Source organism: Sardina pilchardus, chromosome 16 (assembly GCF_963854185.1).
Source record: "Sardina pilchardus chromosome 16, fSarPil1.1, whole genome shotgun sequence".
Lineage (NCBI taxonomy): Eukaryota > Metazoa > Chordata > Actinopteri > Clupeiformes > Clupeidae > Sardina > Sardina pilchardus.
This window is the reverse complement of record NC_085009.1, coordinates 25,909,618-25,936,749: the sequence shown is the minus strand read 5'-3', so window position 1 is coordinate 25,936,749 and position 27,132 is coordinate 25,909,618. Positions and strand designations below refer to the sequence as shown.

Below are 27,132 nucleotides of genomic sequence, written 5' to 3'. Positions count from 1 at the left end.
GATATACTGTATCTGTTAGACCTGTTAGTCCACTTAAGAAAAGTATTCTTCCTTCCTGATGGCAGAAGGCAAAAGTCCTGAGTAGATTGGGTGGTTAATGTACGCCAAAGTAGCCAATGCTCTCTGAGTGACTGACGTCAAGCACTTAATGCCAGTTAATATAAGATAAGCCATGTTATTGCATTCCATAGTTCAGGTATGTAAATTCCTACACGCACATGGTTAGGTTTTTATTACACAAAAAACATGACGATGAAGATTATTATCACCTTTATTGCCAGAGTCCATTTAGAAAACACACAAAACACAAGACACATATATGACACATGACTTACAAAAAAAGTGGGCAATTTTAAATGATCTTTGTTGTTAATCCTTTAAAACTGCACACGATTTAACTTGTTAGAACTGACTACATTTACAGTGTGAGCTACAATCAAGGGGGCAGGCATATTCCCGGAAGTAGAAACATGAAATGAGCTGGTGATCAACGCTCTGCTAACTCTCATGGACGGCCATAGATTGCAGATTTTTTTGCGATCCCATAACTTCATGTAACATGTGCCCTGTGTCGCCCTTATAGCTTCTGTGAATTCTATATAGGGTATCGAAGGCAAAACTAATTAACTTCTTCCTCGTATATAACGTTGGTTTCTCGTAAAGAAGTATAGTTAGCATGTCGGTTGGAGGGAAGCTAACGTTCGAGGGGAGATTTCCCGTAATGCATGAAAACCATGACGGAAAGTCATTGGCAAGATCAGTGAAAATGCGTGTAGGCTACGGTAGCCTACTGTTTGATAGGGTAAAGCATTACCTAGAGGCAAGTAAACATAATAATAATACTAATAAAAACGAACGTTAACAATTTCAGAGGTTTTCGATCTATCAGACGAGTTACAGCAATGTGCAGGATGGCTAACGTCACGAAGTGAGTACGAGTCTGCGCAGTACGACGGAAAGTAAACGGAATTTTGTTTCAGCCCCCTTCCATTGAGAACCACGGAGTCTGTTTGTCCATTTCTTTTAGGTCTATGGCTACAATTCACTCTGCCAACAGCTCATCATCTCTACGGTTTGGCAAGCCTGCAGACCAGCATGCACAGAAATGGGTCAGTCAGCCAGTTACCTGATATAAGATAAGCCATGTTATTTCATTCCATAGTTCAGATATTCCTACACGCACATGGTCAGGTTTTTATTACACACAAACAATGACGAAGAAGATGAGTATCACCTTTATTGCCAGAGTCCATTTAGAAAACACACAAAACACAAGACACATATGACACATGACTTTCAAAAAAAGTGGGCAATTTTAAATGATTGACTTTGTTGTTAATCCTTTAAGACTGTATGTGATTTAACTTGTTAGACCTGACTACATTTACAGTGTGAGCTACATTATAATTCACACTGCCAACAGCTCATCGTTTCTACGGTTTGGCAAGCCTGCAGACCAGCATGCACAGCAACGGGTCAGTCACCAGCCGCAAGCTCATGAGCGAGCAGCATGTGGTCTCCCACATAGTGTGACGCCCAGACCACAAAGGCAAGACGGAGAATCTTGTGGATGAGACAGCAATGGTCAGGAAGTATGGGCAGTACAGGCCAAGGAAGGTGATCAAGGACACAGACATTACCAGCCTCTCTGCTCTCCCTCGTCTTGGGGGGAGCAGGAAGGGCCTTTTTGAGTCTGAGGGGTCTTTTGCTGAAAGGATCAACACAAACATAGAAACAGCACCCCCTGCTGGTCCTGCTAGTAGTAGCACGCACATCAGTAAGTTGTTATAGTTTGAGGAGAAGACGATGGCGAGAGTGGTGGGGAGGAGCACACTGGAAATGAGCGTGAGAGCGCACGGCAGAGAGGAGAGCACAGCGGCACCCTCGGGGTGCGTCAACCACGCAGTGCCCTCTAGCGCCACCAGCTGGTGAAGGCTCAGACCGCCAAGCCTCGCGATGAGAAACACTGAGAGGACGTTATCAAGACTGTTCCTACAGGGTGCAGTCGCCACGGCGATGACCGCAGCGGGGGTCAAAAGCAGCTCGAGGGCGTCGTTGACGAGGAGGGCGAGAATAAGGGGCGAATGTTTTCCTCCGGAACGTCGTCGCCGCTGATGGACGGCCCAGCCAGCCCAGACCAGAGCGGTCAGACCCCCACACAGGCCTGAGTAGAGGAACATGATGAACATGATCCTCCCATCTTCACTCCAGGGGGAAAGCTGATCACCCATGGGCACAGTGGAGTTGGTGGAGATTGGTGGTTCTGAGGTTCTGCCGAAGATCATCGTTATCTCAGTTGCCTGTAGGGCAAAGATGAGATTTAAATATGTGGACCTAGAGGGATGTAATAATTTTTCTAAATGCATGTTGTTACAAACAGTGCGCAACTTGGTCTGTGGTGTACACTCTGCTCACTGAATGGAGTCCATTGTGAAAAGAACAAACTGCAGATGAATGGAGTCCATTGTGAAAAGAAGAAACAGCAGAGACCACAGCCGTTTCAGTCGTTAATATTTCCTGTTATTGTGTCAGGTCATAGACTGAATGTACTTTTATCTAGATATTGTATTAACTTGGTTGTTATAGCCAGTTATATGAATATATTTGAAGAGTTTGAGTGAAAAAAATGCTATATATCCGTTTTTAAAAACATGAAAAAGTCATGTTATTTAATTGTCTATTCCAGGAAATGTCAATGAAATTGCAGGTGTGTTGTTTTGATTGAGTGAAGATAAATCAAATAACAATATCCAAAAACATTTCTACTGAAATTACTGGGAAAGCAAATTGTAAAAAAAAAATTGTCAAAATTCATTCAAATGGTGGATATAGCGTTTTGGAACCAAACTCTTCATTTGTTCTTTATAACACATTTATAAAGCATTATTTTCTGTTTAACTTTCTTACCATAAACGTTATTGTTTTATTAATATTCAGTGGAAACGGTTTGCATATAATGTCATCAAATTAATTTAGTTTTACCTGAAACGCTTCCGAATACAGTTTGGTTTGATGCAGAAACATCCAACAAAAACTGAAACAGTTTTACAGCAACTGAGAAGGAGATGGGCCCTTATATCCTGTGTGACGTGTCTTGAAATTCTCTCTCTCTCTCTCTCTCTCTCTCTCTCTCTCTCTCTCTCTCTCTCTCTCTCTCATACACACACACACACACACATACATACACACTCACACACTTTACTATGTACTTCTCTGTTGCTATTTACGACCACTTCCCCTTGCCGTGTGAATCAGTGATGATAATACAGAGGTAAAATAATCTTTATAATATGTTGTCATACTTCAAAACTACTGTGAGGGCACATCAATACATCAGCATCATGAGGCTTTATGAATACTTATGTCAACTTTTTGACTGTATCCCGGACGAGCCCCCACTTTGTTACTACTGGCTCAAACAGTAACAGAAGAGCAGGAGAGAGTTTGACAAACGAATGTCCAAGGGTTTATTGTGTAACGCAAAAGTTTTCATAACTGAGATTCAACTTATCATTTTTGTATTTCTTGAATTTCTCACTCAACACCACCATCTACAGGCCAATTGCTGTTCTGTCACCAAATTTACACATACATTAATTTATTGTATGGCCCCCTAGATAGAATAGAATTATAAGAAACCTTCCAACCAACAAATGAGGGGTTATGGGTTGAGATGGTCCCTTGAAACCAACATACAAAAATATGTGGTCATAGGCCCTGCAGTTCTCAGGATATTTACTCACTGTGGTGAGAGTATTGAATTATGGGATATTTTACAGTAAAATATTGAAATGGGAAGACAGCAGGATTTTCTTTTGTGAGAAACCCGAAAAAAAGAAATGGGAATGGTGGAATAAGCATTTAGCCTAGAACTCTAGACGCTTGAGTTGTGATTTGAAATGCGGGAATGAATCATGTTTGAGTTGGGGTGGTAGTGAATTCCAGCCCGCCCGTCTCACCACCATGGGGAGCAGAGCATTCAGCCGGTCCACTCCCCGTGGTGGTGATACGGGCAATGGGGACAGACAGGTGTACTGTATGGAAGAAGAGGAGCATGGTGGTAGTCTGTATTCTCCTACGTGCTTTGTTTTGTTTATATTCAGAGCCGTAGACCATACAGCTGCAAGACTGTATTACACACGTGAACATCTTTTCACCAGCCCAAAATATTAATGCTACTAAATTGACTCGATAGAAGTGCAAGATGTTTTGGGGGTGTGTATGTATATTTGTGAAAGTGAGGTACATGCACAGTCACACACACATACTCTCACACTCCCAACATACATGCATGTATGTTTAAATTTGGGAGTGTGAGAGTACATGCGTGTGCGTTTGCACTTTTAGGAGAATGAGGGCAGGTGCATTTGTATTGTTTATTGTGTGTGTGTGTGTGTGTGTGTCTGTGTGTGTGTATGTGTGTGTGTGTGTGTGTCTGTGTGTGTGTGTGTGTGTGTGTGTGTGTGTGTGTGTGTGTGTGTGTGTCAGTGTCAGGTGTGGCTGGTCCATTCGGGCAGATGGGGCAGAGCCCTACCAAAGATTAGATTCCTCCGTGAACGGCTTTACTGTAAAAGCAACTTCACCTTACCCGCTCTGTTAGATCACCGCCGGCCAACAAATCACACACGAAACAGTGCTCTCACCACTGTGTTTGCCGCGCTATGTGGTTTAAACAAAGGAGCCTGCAACCTAGTAGCAATCTACCTATTAGCGCAGGTCATGTGAATGACACGTCAGGTGACTCAGGTGACCGTCTAGCCTTAGCCCCCTCTTAAGGCCAGTTCAAACCGAAGATTCGCGACGGTCTGAGACGGTTGCGGAGAGCAGTTGCGGCGGTGTGAATCAAAAGTTGCAAGCAGTTGCAAGCAGTTTCAAGCCGTCGCTAAACATTCAACATGTCAAATCTTAGTTGCAGAGTTGTAGAACACTTTTGCACGGAGCTATTGTGACGTTGGCTAAAAACTTCTATCTTGTCCTCACGCCTAGACTGTTGTTATGGTAACATTGTTGCCGTTTTAATGTCGTTGCAGTGGTCTGAACGCCCCAGTTTTAGAACACATTGTTGCCGAAAGTTGCTGGTTTTTAGAATGTTGCAGCTCGTCTCGTCGCGGATCTTGTGTTTGAACTGGCCTTTACCCGTCACACACTATAGAAAAAATAGATTATAAATACATGTTGTTTTTTCCTATGTAAATCTGTTGGCCAGATCCAAACAGCATGTATAATTATAACGCAGCAAGCACTTGGCTCTGATGTGCTGTCTTGACATGTCTGTGTCTGTGTCATTATTTATGGGTTATTCTGCTATTATTTCACTGGTACAACTGTCTGGAAACCAAAATTGGGCTGTATGTATGAGTTTGACACCCCTGAACTTAATGAACATACAGTAGTTAATTCACAGAAACACAGGGAGAGGAGGACTCCTTGGAGGAGATGGGTCTTCAAGAGGGTTTTTTGAAGACAGAGAGGGACACCTCTACTCTGGTGACACAGATCATTTCACTTCTTGGTTGGTCTAAAGACGGACTGCAGCATTCTGAGTAGCTGAGTAGTGAGTGGGGTTGTTTTACAGTAATATGATATGTGAAATGTCCAAATGAGCTACTATACTATCTCAATAAACACACTTTGATCAGCATGATGTGCACAGGTGAGTGTGAGAACTGTGTGTGTGTGCATATGTGTGTGCGAGTGTGCATGTTGGTGCATTTGCACGTGATTTGGTGCTTGTTCTGTGAACAGAGCTTCTGCTGTTGACATCTGCCTCTGACGCACGTCTCAATGCAAATACAGGGACAAGAGACCGAATTTAACCGTAATTTCATATCTCAGGAAGAAACGGTTGGACACGGGAGCATACAGTAAGGGAGCAGAGGGCGGCAGAGACGACATCACACAGGTAGGTCAATCATGCTCCGGACCCTTTAGAGATGAAAGTATTCTATAAAGTAGATTATAAATTACCCACATCGTCATCTTCCTAAAATAATTGCCGAAGTAATTTATTTCTGTTATGTTACATAATTGTCATACATTGTTATTAGTATGTCAATAGTCATATTTTGTCATAACCTTTTTGAGTGACATTATAACAATTATTAACAATAATTAAACATATTATTGGCTCAGTTTTTTGTGTTTTCTGACTTTCAGACTTCAATAATGTAAAAAAAAAAAAAGAAGAAATTATAGAATTTAATCTAAGGTGTTTTGGCGATATTGTCTTTCCGCTGTTCTTTTAGAATTCTGTGGTTGTGATTATGATGTAATGTTGAATGTTTAGCGTCGAGTCAAGTCAAGTTAAAGCAACACTTTTAAAACAGCACTTTTCCTCTGTCGCACACACGCTATTTGTTTATCCAGCAAATGACAATGTCCACAGACAAGGTATGTTGCATGATTGTATGAAAGTGTGATGTGTTTCCAAATCGGAGCTAGTCAAGTTTTTTTACATCTCATTTCACCGATCTGATAAATTTACATAGTGCGGTTATAGGCAATAGAGAGCCACAGAGTAAATGCAGAAGTACTGTTCACCCTGTTACGAGTTGATGAACCACCATACAAAAACTCTTTAATGTTGCTTTAAGTTACTTTGCATTTTCATGCGCAGAGTGTATTTGTTTTTACATTTTGTTCCAGTCATGGCTCACTCGGGATGCTTCCTCCTGCTCTTAGGTACAGTACATGCACGTACAGTATGTGTGTGTGTGTGTGTGTGTGTCTGTGTGTGTGTGTGTGTGTGGAGACTGGACTGTGATATGAGTGTTGATACTGTGCGTGAGTGTCCTGTGTGTTAAATACTCTCTCTCTCTCTTTCTTTCTCTCTCTCTCTCTCTCTGCCTCTCTCTCTTTCTCTCTCTCTCTGTGTGTGTGTGTGTGTGTGTGTGTGTGTGTGAATGTCCTGTGTGTGTACAACACCCTCCACATTTATCGGCACACCTGGTAGAGAGTAAAAGGTATAAAAAGCTTTACACAACCTCCTTCCCACTGCTGTCCTCTGACGAGCGTCTGCTGTGTCGACCATCCGTCAGCGCTAGGAGGCCACAGTCAAGACTTAATATTCTATTGTTCCTGTGATATCATTCTTGTCCAGGGCTGTACGCTAAGCTTTTTCACTAGGAGCACAGGTGCTCCTAAATGAAAAAGTTTAGGAGCACAGAAAGAAATTTAGGAGCACTATGAAATTTCCTTGAAAACCTTTTTGCCTTAAGCAGGATACAGATCATTCACAGCAGTGGCAATCATAGTCTCTGCTCAAACCCTACACACACAGAAAATGGCTTGTCTTGTTTCTATTTCATATTTTGAATTCAGAATTTGTATACATTTTGTTATCAATTTATAGCATTTTAGGATCTGCATAATTACTTATAGCTTAAAATATTCAGTAAACTGAATACTTCATATTGATTACACTGTAATGATATTACAGGGGTGGTGTGTAGGTCTAATTGAGTGCCTGTCACTTTAAGATGTACGTGAACATAATTAGGTTTCATTCGGTTTGTTGCGTTTTGTATCGTATCTGATAATTACAGGGCTCCGCTCCTATAATGTCTCAGCTGAGACCGCTACTCAGAGTGTGTGCATATATAAACCTGTTAGACTACCGTGAATCCCTCACTCTGCTAACCTGGTTGTGTGTGTGTATACTATCTTTAGACTCTGCATGGGATTTCTGCCTTGCTAAAGATAGTTTGTTTCCCCCTTTCTGACTCTTTGAGGCGACTGCTCAGCGAAAAAGGGGAAGTATATATCAGTGTCGTGTCTGTGGCAAAGGCCCCTTTTCAATGGGTTTAGGATGCACGAAAGGACTGATACATGAATCAAAATCCTTATTACCTGCAAACGTGCTTAATTATGTAATTCTCTTCTTATAGGGGGACTTAGCCATTTACTGCATAAACTAATCTGGGACAATGATTCTAAAAGTCTTCTTCCTATTACAAAGGCTGATGCCTGTCAGTGTAGGGACAATGGGGACCTATTCTTAGTGGTCACAGAAAGATTCATATATAACTGTTCTAGTGACAGATTTCTATGACATAGAAGACAACTATTAAATCTAATTTGGGATTGGGAATTCAGATATATTCTCCTATTCGTGATGAGGGTGAATGGTTGGGGTTAAAGGGGTTCTAGGTTCCTAATTATAAGTTGTGTAACACGGCTGGGGAAAAACAGTTTCTCTCATCCCACCGTAAACATACAACAAAATTAATCTAATTCTAAAGTCTTGGCCAGGTGATCAACTATGGGGTTTCCTAGGACAAATCTGTATAGCACTCATTGGCATATAACAGATCTAAATGATAATTTGTACTCCGTTTTTACATACATTAGTTACTAAAAACAGATTTCCTTATCTTTGCTTGTATGGTGCAGGTTTCGGACCTTACAAAGGCCCCCGAACATTATTTTTTTACGGAACCATGCCTGCTAAATGCAATCCAGTGTAATTTTTCTACAGATACATGTCTGCTAAATACAATCTGGTGTCATTTAATTACAGGACCATGTCGGCGAAATACAGTCCGGTTGGTTTTGTGACCGCGTTAGTGTCTAGGACTTTCCTTCCTAAATACACAGCTGAGTTCGCTACTCCAGTGTATGTCAATATATTGTGTAATAAGTGTTTGCCCATTAACAGTGTCTAGAAAGTAAGCCCTTCAAACGGACAACTCACCCCTTTCCAGCCGGGTCTCCTTGCAGGCGTGCGCCTCTCGCAAGAAAAAAGTATTCTTGCAAGGAGATCAATATTCTCGTTGACACAGGGGAGGCAAAAGAAAACTCGAAAAAAGGACTCTGCTGCCTTTTAACAGAATCCCTAACCTAGGGTTAGGGCTCTGACTTTATTGAAATAAAAAAAAATCTTCTTGCGCTCAGTTGAGGAAGTCCAGAAGAGGTGATGGAGAGCGCGCTCAGTCCCGGTCCCGGGATCATTTTTATATTTGCCCAGCTGAACCTGAATCTATCACTGTTATTACAGTCAGCTGATTGGCTATTTGTTGTTCCTCTTTCTGGTAGCTACCCTCAACTCTTCATACTTAAAATACTGACACAGCACACTGATGTTGCCCATACATGGCTCTACGCTGGAACTATTAAACTTAAAACTCTAACACAGCATTCGGATGTAACCCATATATGGGCCTAAGCAGGAACTACCAAACTTAAAACTCTAACACAGCATTACTCTATAAGCCTGACTAAAACACTTTAAGAGCTAAACATTTGTGTTCTAAAGGATTAAGCAAAACACATTCTAAAGCTAAACAAAACCACACTTTAAGATTCTAGTAAAAACACACTTCTACTCTAATTAAATATTCTTTTCATACCAGTTATCTATCATTGCTGCATTTGCACATTTTTATTTGGTTTAGCTGGATGCAAGCTGGAATCAAGCAGTTATATTAAGACTTCTATCTAGTGAACTATCTCATATAATCCTTTGTCTTTTCCACGGTTCACATTTTCTGCCACTTTCTACAGGTTTTAGGAAAAGAGTCAAGCATAGTTCAAGGATACATCATGTTTTCATTAAATAACTTAAATGTCAAAAAACGAACAAAGGTAAAGACAGATATTTCTGGTGTAATAGAAAAGATGAGTGTCCACTGTCCAGTAACGTTAACTTCTATGATTTAGGTAGCCTACCATGGCATGGCATCGTGAGTTGTCACTTTTTCCTTGGTCATGTTTAATTGGCTGGGTGCTTAACTTACTCTAACTTACTCTAACTTACCATGACTCGTCTTGGAGTTTGGTAGGCTATATCTGTTATATCCAATGAGTGACAACCAGAGCTCAAAATAAAACGTTACGGTATTCTCCTGATAACGTTAGTGGAATGGAATTGATGTGAATGTAACCTCCATACAAAGACGCAGAGTGGCTATATGATGCGCACATTTGCAATGAAAATGTTCCGCCTTTTTAAAGCAGGTGTAGCCTACACCAAATTTAGACAACAGAATCAGTCGGATTTCTCTCATAGAAGTCAACCAGGCCTATGTCAAATGCAGGCTGGGGTGAAGCTAACACGGTTTCCACACCGTGTTTATCAACCGTGATAATAATAATATTTGAAATGAACACGGTAATTGTAGGCTATACAGTCAACATTCTTATCATGGTTTGCCGTTTCAACGGTAGGCTAATCGCTACAAAGTCACCAACCGATAACGAACAGATTGAAGAAAAAGAAGAATGGTTTTGGAGTGACATTTCTTGCGTGTGTGAGAGACAGCGAGGTTGATGCTGAAAGCGTGAGTTTCCAGCCAGGAGCGTTAGAGTTGTCAACTATGAAATTTAGGCTACAGATGCGCGAAAATTGTACTAGCCTATACTTTGATCCACTTGGTGTGGATTTTTAGGAGCAAAATGCGAATAAAAGGGTTGAATTCAGTACTCGCACCTGTGCTCCCATTTCATATTTTCAAGTAGCACAAATATGTATTTCCTCGCATTTGCGACGAGGTGCTCGCAGTGTACAGCCCTGTTGTCATAGTATTATTACCTCCGCCAATCGTTATGGTTTCATCAAAGATCCTTCATTACTGACAAGATAGAGCAACATAGTGCATCTCTATGGAAGCAAAATTCGAACAGTTCCTGTCTGCTTAATATAAGGAAAGACGTCATAGTGGGATATCAATCGGCAAGCAGTTCAGTTCAAATAACGTCACTTTCTTGGTCTGCTTAAAGGGGGATTTCGCCCCCCCTCCCCTTTGCTAAATCCGAATGCGGAAATCGTCGAACATTTGCGCCTCTCGCTCCGCTTTAACCCTCTCTGGTTTCATGTTTTCATTCGTTCTTGTGATGGCCTTGGTTAGGAAGTTTCAGGAAATGTTTACAAGACTTACAGTACATTAAAGAGGACATAGAATAGATTAATCGAGTATTGTACTGTGTTCTCTGATGTGTGCTATAAAAGCTTAAACTGTTTACCATGTACACAGTCACTTTGGCTAAAAAGCGTCAACCAAATGTAATGCAATGAATTATGAAGTATCAAATGGTCAGACCAACTGGTTCCACACCACCATCTACAGGCCAATGGAGGAAACGACAACCACTCAACCACTCCCACAGTCATACACCACTCATACACCACACACACACACACACACACACAGACAGACAGACAGACAGACAGACAGACAGACAGACAGACAGACAGACACACACACACACCTATAAGCAAAATGTTTCTACAATTGTGCAACCAAGATGTAGGCCACAAAGAGTTTCAGGAGTAGGGATGAAGAGAAATTGAGAAGCGTGATTTATTTTCTGCGGAAAGAACATGCAGGGATGAGTGGTGGTCATATTATTTACTTCCTGCCAGAATTACACATGTAAAGAGACAAATACAGGACTAAAACATGACATACAGTGCAGTATTCTGCGGCAAAGAAAAGGCAGAAATATGGATGGCTAGCCTGTGGTAAAATTGACGGAAAACACAGGAGGAATAGCAGTGTGGCCTGACTTTTAAATAAGTTGTATAACCACGTTGTTTGTGTTTGTTTGTGCATGTTATTATCCTGAAAATCCAGAGTTCTCGCAAGAGCACCATTTGAATTGTGTCCGGAAGATACTCTGGCCACGAGCAATGATGTGGTAACCAAAAAAGGTGTCGGCGAGCTAAACTGATGAAGACAGCGCTACAACTTTCTTTTTTGGTCGTATTGTTATCCAATTGCGTGCAGTGAGATTTTCGAATGCATGGTTGGTGCCGCCCCTCGAGTTGGGCCATTTTCATTATTCGTCGCCAGACTCGCCAGACCCTAAATCTGAAAGATTCTAAGGTATATGGTTTACTACCAGGCTAGCATGTTATAACATTATGATGTTAGTTGTAGGGGGCAGCCGTGGTGTACTGGTCAGGGCTTTGGGCTTGTAACCGGAGGGTTGCCGGTTTGATCCCCGACCAGTCCACCATGGCTGAAGTGCCCTTGAGCAAGCCACCTAACCCCTCACTGCTCCCCGAGCGCCGCTGGTTGGGCAGGCAGCTCACTGCTCTGGGTTGTGTGATTCACCTCACTGTGTGTTCACTGTTCACTGTGTGCTGTGTGTTAACTAATTGGGTTAAATGCAGACAACTGAATTCCCCTCACGGGATCAAAAAAGTATATTTTCTATTCTATTCTATTTTGTATTCTGTTGTGTTTATCAGTGAAAGGGAGAGTATATTTTGAATGTAAACAGCCTACTTGGTGTCCTGATAGTGGTCGATACTGGAATGCATTAAACATGTACTGTATGTGAATGGCGTGTGTGTGTGTGTGTGTGTGTGTGTGTGTTGCTTGTGTGATTTTTTGTGTATATATGTATAGGCCTATACTCTCTCCTCTCAGGTCTGGGCAGTCTCTCCTCCTCTGTGCCACGTCAGTTCCATGTGGTGAAGGAGCAGAAGACCTGGACAGAAGCTCAGGAGTACTGCAGAGAGGAGTTCACTGACCTCGCCACCATAGACAACATGACAGAGATGGAGAAGGTGAAGAGCACGATCCATGAAGCAGGTGCTGGAAATGCTTGGATTGGACTGAAGAAGGGAAGCATTGCCTCCAAGTGGCAGTGGTCTCTGGCTGACAGGGATTTCTACAGAGAGAATGAAACAGAGTTCAGGAACTGGGAGGATGAACAACCAGATAACGGTGTGCAAGACAACTGTGTCTTCATGGGAGAAAATGGGAAATGGCATGACTCCCGTTGTGATCATTTAAATCACTTCATCTGCTATGATGGTGAGATGACTATTCATTCACTCAGAAATACATTAAACTGTGCCGATCTTTTCATAGACTCACACTAGTTCAGACTGTAAAGCTGTGCTGATTCCTAGTTAACCATGACCCATGCATTACCACAGACAGAGACTCCACACAGCCCTATGTGCTGGTTACTGAGGAGAAGAAGAACTGGGCAGATGCTCAGAGATACTGCAGAGAGAATCACATAGATCTGGCCAGTGTGAAGAATCAGGCAGAGAATGACACGATAAACAAAGTTAAAGGAGAGACAGGAGCAAAAGTCTGGATCGGCCTGTTCAGAGATGCCTGGGAGTGGTCAGATGGCAGCAGCTCCTCATTCCGCTACTGGAACACTGGAGAACCCAATAATGGCGATGGGAAGGAGTCCTGTGTTAAAACTCTTAATGCTTCCGGTGCTCAGTGGAACGATGCACGCTGTGACGATCGTAGTCACTTCATCTGCTATGAAGGTGAGTTGCTGTCCCTTCTCTCTGCTTGATGGGGGTTCAGACACAAACAACAACATGCTCCTGAGCAGATGTGCTAATGACCTAAAGATGGTGGAGTGGCCTGCTGTCTCAGAGCCTTGTGGATTTATCTCCGTAATGATGGTTCTAGCTGCTAATGGTGGTCCTCTCTGTGTTGGAACTGTCTCTGTTATGGTGGTACTAGTTTGTGGTCCTCTGTGATGGTGCTGTCTCTGTAATGGTGGTACTAGCTGCTAATGGTGGTCCTCTCTGTGATGGTGCTGTCTTTGTAATGGTGGTATAGCTCCTAATGGTGGTCCTCTCTGTGATGGTGCTGTCTCTGTAATGGTGGTACTAGCTGCTAATGGTGGTCCTCTCTGTGATGGTGCTGTCTCTGTAATGGTGGTACTAGCTCCTAATGGTGGTCCTCTCTGTGATGGTGCTGTCTCTGTAATGGTGGTACTAGCTCCTAATGGTGGTCCTCTCTGTGATGGTGCTGTCTCTTTAATGGTGACCACTCAGCACATTTCGTTACTGCAGATAAAATGATCATCTTTGAAGGACTCCAGCACTGAGCAGGCATCAGTATTCTCTCACTGTATTTTCCCTCCAGACAAGCTGGTTCTGGTCCGTGAGAATAAGACCTGGAGAGAGGCGCTGCAGCACTGCCGAGAGCACCATGTGGACCTGGTGTCTGTGACGTCTGAGCGGGTCCAGCGCTGGGTGAGTGAGCGGGCTAAAGGAGCCTCCACTCCTCACGTGTGGGTGGGTCTGCTCCACTCCTACGGTGTGGGCTGGTACTGGGTCTGTGGACAGACCGTCTGCTACAGCAACTGGACCCAAGGGCACGAGCAAGTGATGTCCATCCAACAAAGAGTCGGGGCAGTGGAGTCTAGAGGGGGACAATGGGTCAGCAACCTGACTAAGACTGACCAACTCAACTTCATCTGCACCACTGAGGGTGAGTCTTTGCTCATTGTGGACGGATTTGAGTGTGTGTGTGTGTGTGTGGGGGGGGGGGGGTTCTGGACTGAAAGAGAACTTAACTTCAGTAATTGTGTGTGTGTGTGTGTGTGTGTGTGTGTGTGTGTGTGTGTGTGTGTGTGTGTGTTCATGTCCTCTTACAGATGGTTGTGACTGAATCCTCCTCAGTCCAGAGCAGGCTTAGAGAAACTCCTGTGGGTCCTCCAGCTCCCACCCATCTTCATCTTCATCTTCATCTTCACCACTCATTTAATCATAAACAACTTTACAATACAGAACATTATGTTACTATTGACATTATATTTCCTCTTCCGGTGTACTAATAAGTGAAGCCATTGATACAGTTCAATTCTGCAATTTTAATGTATTGTGTTTGTTAACCATAATGTTATGCTTTGACAGTACAATTCTTTGTTTTAGAATTAAGTATAGAATTCTGTGCATAGAATTCTGCGCAGAATTCCCAGAATAGAATGTTTTCTGTTCTGTACTTGGCTGATAAGCAGGTTTAACCTTTCTAGTCCACTGTGTTAAATCAAAGAACCCTCTCTGGTTAAATGTAGCCTACAAATGGGCAAATATAATAACTCCTAATAAAAATGACTTTGCTCAGTTGGGTTGATTTACTTTTCTAATTTGACATGTGAATGTACAAATGAGCTACTATGCTAACTCTTAATAAACACTTTGATCCACATGCTGTGCGCAAGTGAGTGTGAGGTGTGTTTGTGTTTGTGTTTGTGTTTGTGTGTATGGGGGGGGGGGGGGGGGTCCGGCATTGCAGTTGAGGGGTAACACAAGCCTTTATGAGAGCAGCAGTTGAGGGCTCATCATGGGAGAGTAAGACCCAGTAATCACTTTATATTCAGACATTAATGACTTGAATTTGAGGAGGGCAACTAAGTGCAACGGATGCCAGCTAGCTTGGCTGTGTGTGTGGAACGTCGGTAAACCTCACTCTCTGATGCCTGAAGAGTGCAGCTGGCATGAAAGCTCGGAGCCTGAGCTTTCGGCTCAGCTGTTAGCTCGCTCGACTCCCGATCCCAAGTGCTGCTGCTTGCGGGTTGGAGTCCGGCGTGTGCACGGCTGAACTGTCAACACAACGCAGGTTACATGAGTGTAGTCAGTGGAGCTCCATGAACAGCAAGGCAACATGTGCCCTCCTTGGTTGACTGAAGACCAGCGTGCTGAACAGCTGAGTGGCATATTGGGTTGATTTACTTTTATAATTTAATATGTGAAATTTAGAAATGGGCAATGTTTTCTCCTTATAAAAAATACTTTGATGATCATGATGTGCACAGATGTGTGTGAGAACTGTGTGTGCGTGTGTGTTTGCGCGTGCGCCTGTGTGCATGTTGGTGCATTTGCACGTGATTTGGTTATACATTTTGTGCTTGTTCTGTGAATAGAGCTTCTGCTGTTAAAGGCTATCTGCCTTTGAGGCATGTCTCTATGCAAATACTGCAGAAGAGACAGAACTTGACACTAATTTCATATCTCATAAATTGGGGCATTAACAAAAACTCAATCAATATCAATATCAATATCAAGTCCATATCTCCTCGGCTTTATCAAAATCTTAAGCAGCATTCACACCAAGAGTGATAATGATAACGATAAAAGCGTCCACATTGGCCAGCGATAAGTCTCTCCTCATGTTAATGAATGTGATGGCTAAAATATTATGAGTTCTGATTGGCTATTAGCTTTTTATCGTTCTCAAAATTGCTCGGAAAGTGATCCCCAACGATATCGTTCTTCATGTCGTTATCGATATAGTTTTTGTGTGAATGTTATCATTCATATTAACGAGAACGATATTTGTTTATAGTCATCGTTATAGCTACCGTTCTTGGTGTGAACGGCCCTTTAGTGTGTCTTCACTGGATGCAGCTTCACAGCTTTAACTTATACATACAGGAGCACTGCAGCCATCTCCCATTCTCAATGTAAATGTCTGTGTGAAGTGGAGGAAGTGCTCTGGATAATTCACACTGTCTGTGAATGAGAGCGCTGTATGTGAGATCTGACTGGGGCAGTTTGGGGGAAACCCCGGGAACAGAGTGGGGCATTAAGAGGAAGGAACGGGGTGGACACGGGGCAGAAGGCAGCAGAGGACGGCAGAGACGACATCACACAGGTAGGTCATGCTCCGGAGACAGCGGTCTGTTATAAAGTAATCTTCTTTCAGGATTCTGTGGTTGTAACTATAATCACTTATTTCAGTAGATCAGGTGAACAGTGAAATACTTGGAGTTGAGTCAAATCAAGCCAAGTCACCTTTATTTATATACAGTAGCACCATTTCATGCACAAAATATGTTAGTGGGAGATGATTGTTTTTCTGTTTTGTTCCAGTCATGGCTCATTTGGGATTCTTCCTCCTGCTCTCCCTAGGTACAGTACATGCACGTGTGTGTGTGTGTGTGTGTGTGTGTGTGTGTGTATTTGGCTGTTTTGTGCTAAGGAGACTGCACTGTGATATGAGTGTTTGTGCTTTGCTGTTTGTGTGATTGTGTGTGTGTGTGTGTGTGTGTGTGTGTGTTTGCATATATGTTATTATGATGTTATTTGCAATCTTTGTGATTATCAGCAAAATCTCTGAGTACCTTTTATTCACTGTAAGAATTCAGAGTGTAACAGCCTACTTGGTGTCCCGATAGGGGCCGATACTGGAATGCATAAAACATGTCTGTGTGTGTGCGTGTCTCTATGCATGCGCGTGTGTGTGTGTGTGTGTGTGTGTTTGTATCTCTCTCTCTCTCTCTCTCTCTCTGTCTCTCTGTGCGTGTGTCTGTGTGTGTGTGTGTGTGTGTGTGTGTGTGTGAGTGTGTGTGTGTGTGTGTGTGTGTGTCTGTGTGGGTGTTTGCTCGTCTCTCCTCTCAGGTCTGTGCAGTCTCTCCTCCTCAGTGCCACAGTTCCATGTGGTGAAGGAAAATAAGAACTGGACAGAAGCTCAGCAGCACTGCAGAGAGAAGTTCACTGACCTCGCCACCATAGACGACATGACAGAGATGGAGAAGGTGAACAGCACAATCCGTGAAGCAGATGCTGGAAATGCTTGGATTGGACTGAAGAAGGGAAGCAGTCCTAAGTGGCAGTGGTCTCTGGCTGACAGGGATTTCTACAGAGAGAATGAAACAGAGTTCAGGAACTGGGATGTTCAACAACCAGATAACGGTGACCAAGACAACTGTGTCTTCATAGGAGAAAATGGGAAATGGCATGACTCCCATTGTGATCATCTAAAATCAAATGACTTCATCTGCTATGATGGTGAGAAGACTATTCATTCACTCAGAAATACATGAAACTGTGCCGATCTTTTCGTAGACTCACACTAGTTCAGACTGTAAAGCTGTGCTGATTCCCAGTTAACCATGACCCATGCATTACCACAGCAGGAGACTCCACACAGCCCTATGTGCTGGTTAAGGAGATGAAGACCTGGGCAGATGCTCAGAGATACTGCAGAGAGAATCACACAGACCTGGCCAGTGTGAGGAATCAGGCAGAGAATGACACGATAAACAAAGTTAAAGGAGATACAGGAGCAAATGTCTGGATTGGCCTGTTCAGAGATGCCTGGGAGTGGTCAGATGGCAGCAGCTCCTCATTCCGCTACTGGAACACTGGAGAACCCAATAATGGCAATGGGAGGGAGTCCTGTGTTAAAACTCTTAATGCTTCCGGTGCTCAGTGGAACGATGCAGGCTGTGACGATCGTAGTCACTTCATCTGCTATGAAGGTGAGTTGCTGTCCCTTCTCTCTGCTTGATGGGGGTTCAGACACAAACAACAACATGCTCCTGAGCAGATGTGCTAACGACCTAAAGATGGAGGAGTGGCCCGCTGTCTCAGAGCCTTGTGGATTTATCTCCGTAATGGTGGTTCTAGCTGCTAATGGTGGTCCTCTCTGTGATAGTACTGTCTCTGTCATGGTGGTACTAGTTTGTGGTCCTCTCTGTGATGGTGCCGTCTCTGTAATGGTGGTACTAGCTCCTAATGGTGGTCCTCTCTGTGATGGTGCTGTCTCTGTAATGGTGGTACTAGCTCCTAATGGTGGTCCTCTCTGTAATGGTGGTACTAGCTCCTAATGGTGGTCCTCTCTGTAATGGTGTTACTAGTTCCTAATGGTGGTCCTCTCTGTGATGGTGCCGTCTCTGCAATGGTGTTACTAGTTCCTAATGGTGGTCCTCTCTGTGATGGTGCCGTCTCTGTAATGGTGGTACTAGTTCCTAATGGTTGGTGATCCTCTCTGTGATGGTGCCGTCTTTGTAATGGTGGTATTAGCTCCTAATGGTGGTCCTCTCTGTTATGGTGGTACTAGCTCCTAATGGTGGTCCTCGCTGTGATGGTGCCGTCTCTGCAATGGTGACCACTCAGCACATTTCGTTACTGCAGATAAAATGGTCATCTTTGAAGGACTCCAGCACTGAGCAGGGATCAGTATTCTCTCACTGTATTCTCCCTCCAGACAAGCTGGTTCTGGTCCATGAGAAAAAGACCTGGAGAGAGGCGCTGCAGTACTGCCGAGAGCACCATGTGGACCTGGTGTCTGTGACGTCTGAGCGGGTCCAGCGCTGGGTGAGTGAGCGGGCTAAAGGAGCCTCCACTGCTCACGTGTGGGTGGGCCTGCTCCACTCCTACGGTGTGGGCTGGTACTGGGTCTGTGGACAGACCGTCTGCTACAGCAACTGGACCCAAGGGCACGAGCAAGTGGGGTCCATCCAACAAGGAGTCGGGGCAGTGGAGTCTGGAGGGGGACAATGGGTCAGCAACCTGACTAAGACTGACCAACTCAACTTCATCTGCACCACTGAGGGTGAGTCTTTGCTCATTATGGACGGATGTGTGTATGTGTGTGTGTGTGCGTGTGTGTGTGTGTGTGTGTGTTCATGTCCATGCGAACCGGAGTGGGCGTGTCATTTTGCTGTTAAGGGGGTGTGTTCTGGACTGAAAGAGAACTTAACTTCAGTAATTGTGTGTGTGTGTGTGTGTGTGTGTGTGTGTGTTCATGTCCATGCGAACCGGAGTGGGCGTGTCATTCTGCTGTTAAGGGGGGGGAGGGGGAGGTGTTTTCTGGACTGAAAGAGAACTTAACTTTAGTAATTGTGTGTGTGTGTGTGTGTGTGTGTGTGTGTTCATGTCCTCTTACAGATGGTTGTGACTGAATCCTCCTCAGTCCAGAGCAGGCTTGGAGAAACTCCTGCGGGTCCTCCAGCTCCCAACCATCTTCATCTTCATCTTCATCTTCACCACTCATTTAATCATAAGCAACTTTACAATACAGAACATTATGTTACTATTGACATTATATTTCCTCTTCCAGTGTACTAATAAGTGAAGCAATTGATACAGTTCAATTCTGCAACTTTAATGTATTGAGTTTGTTAACCATAATGTTATGCTTTGACACAATTCTTTGTTTTAGAATTAAGTATAGAATTCTGCACAGAATTCCCCGTATAGAATGTTTTCTGTTCCTGACCTGATAAGTACTTGGCTGATAAGCATGTTTAACCTTTCTAGTCCACTGTGTTAAATGTACAAATGGGCTAATAATAACTCCTAATAAAGATGACTTTGTTCAGTTGGGTTGATTTACTTTTCTAATTTGACATGTGAATGTACAAATGAGCTACTATGCAAACTCTTAATAAACTCTTTGATCCACATGCTGTGTGCAAGTGAGTGTGAGGTGTGTTTGTGTGTGTGGGGTGGGGGGGGGCATTGCAGTTGAGGGGTAACACAGGCCTTTATGAGAGCAGCAGTTGAGAGGTAACACAGGCCTTTATGAGAGCAGCAGTTGAGGGGTAACACAAGCCTTTATGAGAACAGTAGTTGAGGGGTAACACAAGCCTTTGCAACTCCCAATCCGAGGTGCATGCTGCTGTTCACAGGTTCGAGTCCGGGCGTGTGCACGGCTGAACCGTGCTGGTTCAACACAACGCAGGTTACATGAGTGTAGTCAGTGGAGCTCCATGAACAGCAGGGTAACATGTGCCCTTCTTGGTTGACTAACGTTGACTGAAATGTACAAATGAGCTACTGTATGCTAGCTCTTAATAAACATACTTTGATCAGCATGATGTGCACAGGTGTGTGTGAGAACTGTGTGTGTGTGTGCGTGTGCGACTGTGCGTGTGCATGTTGGTGCATTTGTACATGATTTGGTTATACATTTTGTGCTTGTTCTGTGAACAGAGCTTCTGCTGTTGACATCTGCCTTTGAGGCATGTCTCCATGCAAATATACAATTCTGCAGAAAAGAGACAGAATTTAATAGTCGTTTCATATCTCATAAATTGGGGCATTAACAAAAACTCAATCAATATCAATGTCAAGTCCATATCTCCTCGGCTTTATCAAAGTCTTAGTGTTCCTACACTGGATGCAGATTCACAACTTTGACTTACAGTATACAGTACATGTATAACTTATTAGTACATGCATACAGGATCACAGTCACCTCTAAATGTCCGTGTGAAGTGGAGGAAGTGCTCTGGGTAATTACAGTAACTGTCTGTGAATGAGAGTGCTGTATGTGAGATCTGCCTGAGGTAGTTTGGGGCATTAACAGGAAGGAACGGGGTGGACACGGGGCAGAAGGCAGCAGAGGACGGCAGAGACGACATCACACAGGTAATGTAGGTCATGCTCCGGAGAAGTACAAGGACCCTTTAGAGACAACAGTTCGTTATAAAGGAGGTTAGAAATAACCCAAATACAACCTGTCTGTTTATCTTTTCTCATAGATTGTCAGACTTCATTAATGTAAAAAAAACAAAAAAAACCCCATCATATAATATCTGCACAAAACACACTTTTATGCACAGAATATGTTAGAGAGAGATGATTGTTTTTCTGTTTTGTTCCAGTCATGGCTTACTTGGGATTCTTCCTCCTGCTCTCCCTAGGTACAGTACATGCACGTGTGTGTGTGTGTGTGTGTGTGTGTGTGTGTGTGTGTGTGTGTGTGTGTGTGTGTGTGTGTGTGTGTATTTGGCTGTTTTGTGCTAAGGAGACTGCACTGTGATATGAGTGTTTGTGCTGTGCTGGTTGTGTTCGTGTCCTCTCTCTCTCTTTCTCTGTGTGTGTGTTTGTGTGTGTTCTGTACAGCACCTCCACATTTATTGGCACCCTTAAAGAGTGAAGAGTGAAAAGAGGTATAAAAAATACTTCTTTTATGTGATTTATCTACATTGAAAACAATGGTGTGAAATGCTAGCCTCGTTGACACCAGACCCTTCTCAATTGAGATTGAGAGTGTGGGTCTGCCGACTTCCAGCAGGGGCGTAAAGTAAAATAGTCATATAGATTAAGTCAGAGTTTTTTTTCCTCTGGATTATTATTTATTTTTTTCCAGTAACAAAATAGTTGCGTCAAGGATTCCCAGGACGCTGCAAGACTGGGTGTGCATGAAGCCCCACTAGGATGACACGGAACTAGCGGCAGCAATGTGGGTCTGGCTCGTCAGGCTAGGTTCAGGGGTGTCACTCCCAGGAAATGTATTTAATACCGTTATGTAAATGTACTACGCACATTCAGTCAGTGATTAGGGTCTGTACTTTGATTAAAACATGCTTACATAGTCTGTCTACTAAACATTCCTCACCTGTTATCCAGACATGCATGAAAACATTTGAAAACAAAGGTTATTTTGAGAATGATGACTTTCTCTTCAGCATTGTCCTAACCGTTAAAACGAGGCAGATATGACATTGAAACAATGTTTACAGAGATACACCTCAACACCATGTCCTAACTAGATGCGAAGCGGTACAACATATGACCTTCAGAACGAAAACCAATGGCGACATGCTATCCATGTGGGGCTACATGCCCACTAAGTTTCGCGCACCCCGGTCTTTTAGTCTCCCGGGGAATCCTTGACAGCAATTTGGCCCGCATGCTGCGCGGCAGTCATAATAAGATGTCAAATGTAAGGAAAACACTGAGTGGCCTGACTCTTTATAAGCTGTATAACCACATTGTTTGTGTGTGTGTGTACTTGGTGTCCCGATCAATAGCGGTCAATACTGGAATGCATAAAACATGTATGTGAATGGTGTGTGTGTGTGTGTGTGTGTGTGTGTGTGTGTGTGTTTCTGTGTGTGTGTGTGTGTGTGTGTGTGTGTGTGTGTGTGTGTGTGTGTGTGTGTGTGTGTGTTTCTGTGTTCGGGTTTCTGTGTGTCTCTCGGTGTGTGTGTGTACTCCTCTCTCCTCTCAGGTCTGGTCAGTCTCTCCTCCTCTGTGCCACGTCAGTTCCATGTGGTGAAGGAGCGGAAGACCTGGACAGAAGCTCAGCAGTACTGCAGAGAGGAGTTCACTGACCTCGCCACCGTACACAACATGACAGAGATGGAGAAGGTGGACAGCCTGATCCGTGAAGCAGGTGCTGGAAATGCTTGGATTGGGCTGAAGAAGGGAAGCAGTTCTAGGTGGCAGTGGTCCCTGACTGACACGGCTTTCTATAGAGAGAATAAAACAGAGTTCAGGAACTGGGGTAATAATCAACCAGATGACGGTGAGGAAGACAACTGTGTCTTCATGGGAGCAAATGGAAAATGGTATGACTCCCTTCGTAGCGATTTTAATGCCTTCATCTGCCATGATGGTGAGAAGACTATTCATTCACTCAGAAATACATTCATTTAAACTCTGCAGATCTTTTCGTAAACTCACACTAGTTCAGACTGTAAAGCTGTGCCGATTCCCAGTTAACCATGACCCATGCATTACCACAGCAGGAGACTCCAAACAGCCCTATGTGAAGGTTAATCTGTGGGAGAACTGGGCAGGTGCTCAGAGACACTGCAGAGAGAAACACACAGACCTGGCCAGTGTGAGGAATCAGGCAGAGAACGACCAAATAAACCAAGTTAGAGGAGATCATAATGCCTGGATCGGCCTGTTCAGAGATGCCTGGGAGTGGTCAGATGGCAGCAGCTCCTCATTCCGCCACTGGAACACTGGAGAACCCAATAATGTCGATGGGGAGGAATTCTGTGCTGAAATATTTAATAGGGCTACTTTTTCCGGTGCTAGATGGAATGATGTAGGCTGTGATTATCTTAAGCACTTAATCTGCTATGAAGGTGAGTTGCTGTCCCTTCTCTCTGCTTGATGGGGGTTCAGACACAATTCTAAAATGGATAGTTCCGGTCCTTGATTATGATTGGCTGAATCGCGTTCGATGCCGTTCCACGATATTCCGCAGCCAACAGGGGGTCGCCATGACACCGAAAACGGTTTTCTATTTCCGGCGAAGCTGCATTGCATCTATTTTAACGTGACGGTGGACGGTGCTCAACATATCAAACGCATATAAAAGTAAACTTTTCTATTTTATATCGGTTATATATGATGTAGTATATCCATGCTGAGGGCAGAGCTGTCATCATTTCGAAAGAAACCTATGATTCATTTTTGTGCAGAGAATGTGCAGGACTTGTACGTTTGCTTCTGTTTCTGCAATGTATGTACATGTATGTGTGTCAAGTCTCTTGAGCGTTCTATGTTATGCAACATGCGACTTTACTTGCCCAAGACAATTTTTAAAAGTTTATCTTATCTTATCTTATCTTGACTCCGCGGCGGTACCACTTTGCGGTACATCTAGTTGAGCAATCCATCTGTATATTCAGTAATAACTGTGGACATAATGTATGTACACAATACATTCTTTTATTACAAAGCATATCTGCAACAATCACAACTACCATTACATTAAATGTGTGGGGGGCTATGTGTTTGTGTTTGTGTGTGTGTGTGTGTGTGTGTGTGTGTGTGTGTGTGTATTGAACTTATTTTATAGACCGTGTGCCTGTGGATCAGCTGCTGAGTGACCTGGCTGAACTCGATGAAGAAAGTAAGAAACTGAATAATGGCATAAACGGTCAGGTTATTCATTTTATTTATATGTGTATGTGTAAGCATACTGTACGGAACTTTATCTTCAAAGGAGGACCCAATAGGCTACATATTTTAAAGATAGCCTATTTTATTTTTTGAGGGCTGTTGATGTCAGGGGTTATTACCTTACAGTCAAATTAATTATTAGCCTATCACTTGTCTCTGCTGCATAGCCTACATAATTCGTCAGGGCCGTTCAACTGGAGAAGGGGTTGTTAATTTACTCCCGTAGATTATTGCAAACTAGTGCAGTGCCCGTATAGAAACAATGTTTTCCAAGCAACCTGTTGCCCAATTACGTTGATGCAGGTAGATCATGTTAGATTGGCAATGATGTAGAATCAGGCCCGTGCAGTTAGTAAAGCTTTTTACTCACTTTGCAAAGTAAAAAAGTGAAGGGGAAAGGCGTTTGAGTTGCAGCTAATGGCAATATTAGACACATTACATACCCGTGCGTTTTTGCTGTTGTTGGGAAATGATAACATTTTACATCAGACGGATGAGTGGTTCGAGAGTTATGCGTGGAACACAGAGACAGACAGACAGACAGAGTGACACACAGACAGACGTTCCTTGCATTAATAGATAGATATAGACTTCCGAACAGTTTTGTGATGCTACTTTGTTAATATTTGGGAAACTGTGAGTGATGGGCCGCGACCGCACAGCCCAGGCTGCTGAAGTGCCTTGAGGGCGCAGCAAATGGACTTCAGAAACAAATATTTAAGCTCACAATATTCAGAACGGCCCAAAATGTTAACGGCCCACCGGGAATCCTCCCACATCTCCCGATTAGCCACCCCGGGCCTGGACAGGTCCAGTGTTAATTCCTAGTTAATCCAAATAATCTGTGCATGTGTGTGTTGCTCTGTGCAGATCCCAAAGAGGTGAAGAGGCAGATTGTCAGAGTGGAGCTTCAGGTAGCTTCTCATGTGAACATCAATGACCCTGCCGTGCAGCAGGCCTTCCTACAGCAGGTGAGTCCAGACCCCTACAAGTGAGTCTGTGCTTGGAACGTGTGACAGTCCATGCTGAGAGCTGCTTCTGAATGACTTGGGTTCTGTTCTCCAGATTCAGCAGAGACTGAGGGACGGTGGGATGCCAGCAGGCGCTAAACTGACCTGGAGGAGGCAACCAGATGGAAAGATCTTCAAAGAGAAGGAGAAGAAAGAGGAGGATGAGGAGAACTGAGCTCTAAACACTCTGCTGTTGTTCGTGTGACGTATGAAGTGTGTAAACTGGGAGATGCACACACTGACGGCACACACAGGGCAGTAAACAATGCCCAGCATGTCCAGTTTGTTCTTTCAAAGACAAAAAGCCTCACCTGTTAGAATCCTGGTTTCACTTCCTTTGTGTCCACCATAATGACACCCCTAAAGAATCTTTACAACTCATCTAGTTATAAATATGTCCAACTGAAAGAAGGAATAATAGACTTTTCACAGACAGATTTTGGTTTTTGTTTTGTTTGTTATCTTTCCATTTTTAACTTCTCTTCCATTAGCTGACTGGTGGTGATGGCTTTGCTACATTTACATTTAATAGATTAGGTAATGTAATATTTTTTCTATTGCTTTCAGGAAACATTATGGAACATGTCGCTAATTACATAAAATCCAGCGATTGAACTCCTAAAAAGAGAGTGTAGGAAAACCGAAAGAAAATGGCGTAAATACAAACTTCAGATCCACTATGAAATCCAAAAAGACATGCTCCACACATGTAACTCTGATATAGGCAAAGCAAGACAATCTTTCATCATCATCATCAGTAGAAGTTCAAATAACACTCGTGTTTTTTTCTCCACTGTCGATAAATTAACAAATCCTCCCTCACAATTACAGTAGAGCTTGAACTTACACATTCCTCTTGAATGTGTTGTGTTTGTTAACAGTAATATTTTGACAGCACAAAAGTACAGTGGACTTTGTTAAGTATAGAATTCTGTGCTGAATGTTTGCTCTTCCTGTCCTGCTGTACCTGGGTGTGCCTGATAAGTATGAATAACCTTTCTAATCCACTATGTTAAATGTACAAATGGGCTAGTGTGCGGACTCATAATAAACACGAGTTTGATCAATTTGACGGTTGTCTATATTCTTGTACATCATTGGAGAAACAGCCCTGCTGGAAAAAAGCAGCCTGACCAGCTTACATCGTGGCAGTTCCTTAATTTAAACTTCACAACAAGTTCGGCAAATTAATATGTGTGATGCTTCCCAAAAGATGGATCTACCTCATGGTGTTCAAACGACATTATGTTAATGTACTGTAACTGCACATTTTTCCAGTTAGCCTATTAGCCTGGTTGATGCTCATTGATCTCAATGCAAATCAAACAGGCTAAACAGGCTAACTGGAAAAAAGGTGCTGCTGCTTGCGGGTTCCAGTCTGGGTGTGTGCACGGCTGTACCGTGCTGGTTCAACACAACGCAGGTTACATGAGTGTAGTCAGTGGAGCTCCATGAACAGCAGGGTAACATCATGTGCTGCAGTGTGCTGAGGGTTGATTTACTTTTATAATTTGATATGTGAAATTTACAAATAAGCTATGTTGACTCTTACTTACAGTAAAATACTTTGGTCAGCATAATGTGCACAGTAGAGTGTGAGAAGTGTGTGTGTGTGTGTGTGTGTGTGTGTGTGTGTGTGTGTGCACGCGCATGTGATTTGGTTATACTGTACAATACATTTTGTGCTTGTTCTGTGAACAGAGCTTCTGCTGTTGTTGACATCTGCCTTTGAGGCATGTCTCCATGCAAATACAGTTCTGCAGAAGAGACAGAATTTAACAGTAATTTCATATCTCATGAATTGCCCAAAAACAAAAACTCAAGCATCAATATCAAGTCCATATCTCCTTCGCTTTATCAAAGTCTTAGTGTTTCTTCACTGGATTCAGCTTCACAACTTTAATGCATACATATGGGATCAATGCAAATGTCTCTGGTGAGGAAATTCTGTTCTGTGAGCTCTGCCTGGGGCAGTTT

General features: G+C 43.3%; 3 protein-coding genes across 3 annotated transcripts; 2 read left to right on the top strand and 1 right to left on the bottom strand.

Moving 5' to 3' along the window:
• Window positions 1-1,433: 1,433 nt before the first annotated feature.
• Window positions 1,434-4,747, bottom strand: LOC134059618 (uncharacterized). The gene is made up of 2 exons (XM_062516061.1): window positions 4,705-4,747; window positions 1,434-2,300 (listed from the first exon to the last, which is right to left on the bottom strand). The coding sequence occupies exon 2, from the start codon at window positions 2,283-2,285 to the stop codon at window positions 1,434-1,436; it is 852 nt and encodes a 283-aa protein (XP_062372045.1). The 5' UTR covers window positions 2,286-2,300; window positions 4,705-4,747.
• A 1,091-nt stretch (window positions 4,748-5,838) lies between these two features.
• LOC134059617 (macrophage mannose receptor 1-like) lies at window positions 5,839-14,375 on the top strand. The gene is made up of 6 exons (XM_062516060.1): window positions 5,839-5,902; window positions 6,646-6,681; window positions 12,372-12,761; window positions 12,887-13,237; window positions 13,848-14,195; window positions 14,362-14,375. Exons 2-6 carry the CDS (start codon window positions 6,648-6,650, stop codon window positions 14,373-14,375), a joined length of 1,137 nt encoding a protein of 378 aa, XP_062372044.1. The 5' UTR covers window positions 5,839-5,902; window positions 6,646-6,647.
• A 2,206-nt stretch (window positions 14,376-16,581) lies between these two features.
• On the top strand, window positions 16,582-19,856 carry LOC134059616 (C-type mannose receptor 2-like). Its single transcript, XM_062516058.1, has 5 exons — window positions 16,582-16,618; window positions 17,108-17,497; window positions 17,623-17,970; window positions 18,699-19,046; window positions 19,382-19,856. Exons 1-5 carry the CDS (start codon window positions 16,582-16,584, stop codon window positions 19,393-19,395), a joined length of 1,137 nt encoding a protein of 378 aa, XP_062372042.1. The 3' UTR covers window positions 19,396-19,856.
• The last annotated feature ends 7,276 nt before the right edge of the window (window positions 19,857-27,132 follow it).